The sequence below is a fragment of the Enhydra lutris genome, unplaced genomic scaffold (genome assembly GCF_002288905.1).
Source record: "Enhydra lutris kenyoni isolate GAN:26980312 unplaced genomic scaffold, ASM228890v2 scaffoldscaffold37, whole genome shotgun sequence".
NCBI lineage: Eukaryota > Metazoa > Chordata > Mammalia > Carnivora > Mustelidae > Enhydra > Enhydra lutris.
Window position 1 is genome coordinate 28,487,627 of NW_019154121.1, and position 2,984 is coordinate 28,490,610.

Consider the following 2,984-nt stretch of genomic DNA (forward strand, 5'->3'; position numbering starts at 1 on the left):
GGCCCTTGAAGGCTTACTCTGTGTCGAGCACCACAGGAAGGGCTGGGATCCAGCAGGAACCTCGCCTGACATCCCTGACCTCAATCCACCAGGAGACAGGCAACCAGCGATAAACAAAAGCAAGATCTTACATACAAAATCATGATAAAGACTTTGTAGTGTGCGTGGACACATGATATAGACGTACGTGTGTTACACACGGACTATTTCGTGTGCAGTACACATGGGGTATTCCTAGCAACAGTGTGTATATACGAGCATGTGTGTGCGTATACATACATGGACATAGCGTGTGAGGAGGGTCAAGGCCACGGGAAAACTTAGGGCAGGCGGCAGCAGGTGAAGAAGGCCTGTATGGGAGAGGCGGCTCCGGTTGGAACCGGGAACGGGGGCCCAGAGTAGATGTCTCTAGAAGCTGTCGTTTTCACAGCCCTTGAAGAGGTGGATGAGCCCCGTGGATGGACGTCTGGGCCAGCATCTTCCCAGGCAGGGGCACACCCGCGCAGGTCGGGTAGGGGGGCCCGCCCTGCCTGCTCCCCGCCCCCGCCCGGGGTGACCCCGCCCACAAGGCAGGTTCTGCTCCCAATGTGGAGCCTCCTGGAGCTGGGCGGGTGAGGAGCCCTTGGCGGGCGGGCTCCGAGGGGAGGAGCAAAGGCAGCGGATTGCCTTTCCCCTTGGGGCCGCAGCCTGGAAGCCACATGTTCGGCCACAGTGGTGGTCCTCTTGTCCGTACCCATCCTGCCCATGACCTTTCTGCAACACCGTGTCTGCACTGGCTCGGGGTTCTTGGCACGCTTCCCCATCAGAAAGCCCCCGGATCGCCAGTGAGGGCGGTTCGGTTCTCGGGAGGACAATTCCTGCAGGTGGCAGGGAGGCCCGCGTGCTCGCCTCCCTCCCAAACTTGCATCCTGGGAAGCAGAGTCCGGCTAATACTGGTGTGTGCGTGTCACCAGCCCAAGCTGCTCGTGACCACGTTCTCCAGGCCCCCTCACGGAGAGCGGAGTGCCCCAGAGCCTGACGGCAAGGTCACCGGGGTGGTGCCATGTGCATCTGCTGGGATCCTGACTGGCTGTGGTGACCAGTGTCTCCTCGGGCATGGTGACACCAGGATCGATGCCAAGGTACGTGGACAAAAATGTAAAGGTAGTAGAGAGTGTGTGCTCGGGCTCCTATTTCCTTACGAATGAATGTGAGCCTGTCTTCCTATGGCAGGAAAGATGGCCAACGTGAGCCCCAAACCTACACTTTCACAGCCCATAACACGAAAGCATGAAAGTCCCATGGATTAGGGTTTTCCAGAGACACAGAACCAATAGAATGTGTGTGTGTGTGTGTGTGTGTGTGTGTGTGTGTGTGTGTATGTACACACGTGGACGCACATGGTGATTACGGGATTAAGGAGGTTAAATCCCAAGATTTGTAGTGGGCAAGCTGCAGACCCAGGAAGCCAGTGGTGTGGCTCTGGTCCAGCAGGGCAGCCTCTAGACCCAAGAAGGTCTCGTGTTTCCACGGAGTGTGAAGCAGGAAAGACGCCACGTGTCAGCTCCAAGCGGTCAGGCAGCGGTGCCCCGCTTGTCTGCGGGAGAGTCAGCCCTTTCTTCCATCCGGCCTTCACGGCAGGGGTGAGGCCCACACCCACCGGGGAGCACCCCTGCTTTCCTCATTCAGAAACACCCAAGCCTGGGCGCCCTGCGGCTGTCGAGCTGACCTATGAAATTAACCATCACAAACCTCCCTCTCGCAGCTTTTCTTCGCTTCAGTTAATGTGCGGATTCTGTTTGGCTCTGTCTGGTTCACCCCGTGGGCCGATCGCTATGGATCAGGGACAAGACGCCGCCCCAGACTCCGCCCTCAAGAAGCAGGTGGGCCACGTGACCGTGTCCTAACAAAGTCCGGTCAGAGCTCCGCCCTGGGGAGACGGCGTGCAGGCCCTAAGCCGCAGGTGAAGTTCCTCGCGACAAGGGTGTACTGCCCCGTGTGGTCCCCTGGTTGATCTGTGATGTCCTGCACACGGCATGACTCCCACAGTCACCACGTGAGCGGAGCGCAAGAGACACCAGCACGGTGGGCGGGGAGATCCTGCGACACCCACCTGTGGTCGCAGAGCGGGAAGGTGTGTGTCCCTGATGCTGTCCCGTGGCGCTCTGGCTTGCGGGGAGGGGGGGGGTATCTGTCCAAGGTCCTTGCCTTTTCTGGTGCCCTCAGCCCATAGGAGCTCAAGGCCGTCTCCTTGGCCCTAGGACAAGTGCGTTAGGGACGAAGGGCGCTACAGTGGTGGCCAACCCACTAAGTCAGGGACTGCTCGTTCACCCTCCCCCTGCGCTCCCCCAGCTCTCACTGCCCCCCCGCTGTAATTCCTGACCCAGGCTGGCTTCTCTCCTATTAATTTGGTGCTTCATACCTCTCTAACCACAGCACTTCGGTTATTATCCACCTGTGACTTCTAAGAGCGGGTCATTTATCACAGTTCTCTTTCTGAGTGCATAACTAACTGAGAAACTTGACCCTCCTGAGGTGGTTATGAATTCAGGAGTCGCCCATCACAGCTGAATGTGTGCAATTTGCAATTTGGGAGCCTCTTGGAGACGCTGCTTTAAGGCAAACAAAAAGCTTCAACGATAGACGCGGCATCATCTACGCTTCCAAGACCAGGACTGCCGTGGGGGCTCAGAGCACAGGCCGGGGCTGAGAACCACGGTCGCTGGGAGCACCTGTGGGATTTGAGGGGCCCCTCACCACCGTGGGACTCGGCTCCCAGAGAGCTTCCGTGCGGGCACTCAGCTCTCCACACACTGAGGTCCCGGCTGTGGGGTCCACAGATGGAGCCCGTGGGGAAGTGAGCCAGAGAGAACCCGAGAGCGCAGGCACCTCCCTGGCCATCCGCTCATCCATGGCTGCCTTCTGGCCTCTCCGCAGCCTTGGCTCCTTCCCGGCCCCGGGTGCCTGTGCTTCCGCTGGTAATTGAATTTCTTCCCTGGAGGCTT

At 58.8% G+C, this 2,984-nt stretch overlaps 1 protein-coding gene across 1 annotated transcript; it reads left to right on the forward strand.

The window, feature by feature from the left end:
- Positions 1–545: 545 nt before the first annotated feature.
- On the forward strand, positions 546–2,080 carry LOC111154516. The gene is made up of 2 exons (XM_022514168.1): positions 546–1,121; positions 1,745–2,080. The coding sequence occupies exons 1-2, from the start codon at positions 699–701 to the stop codon at positions 1,991–1,993; spliced, it is 672 nt and encodes a 223-aa protein (XP_022369876.1). The 5' UTR covers positions 546–698; the 3' UTR covers positions 1,994–2,080.
- The last annotated feature ends 904 nt before the right edge of the window (positions 2,081–2,984 follow it).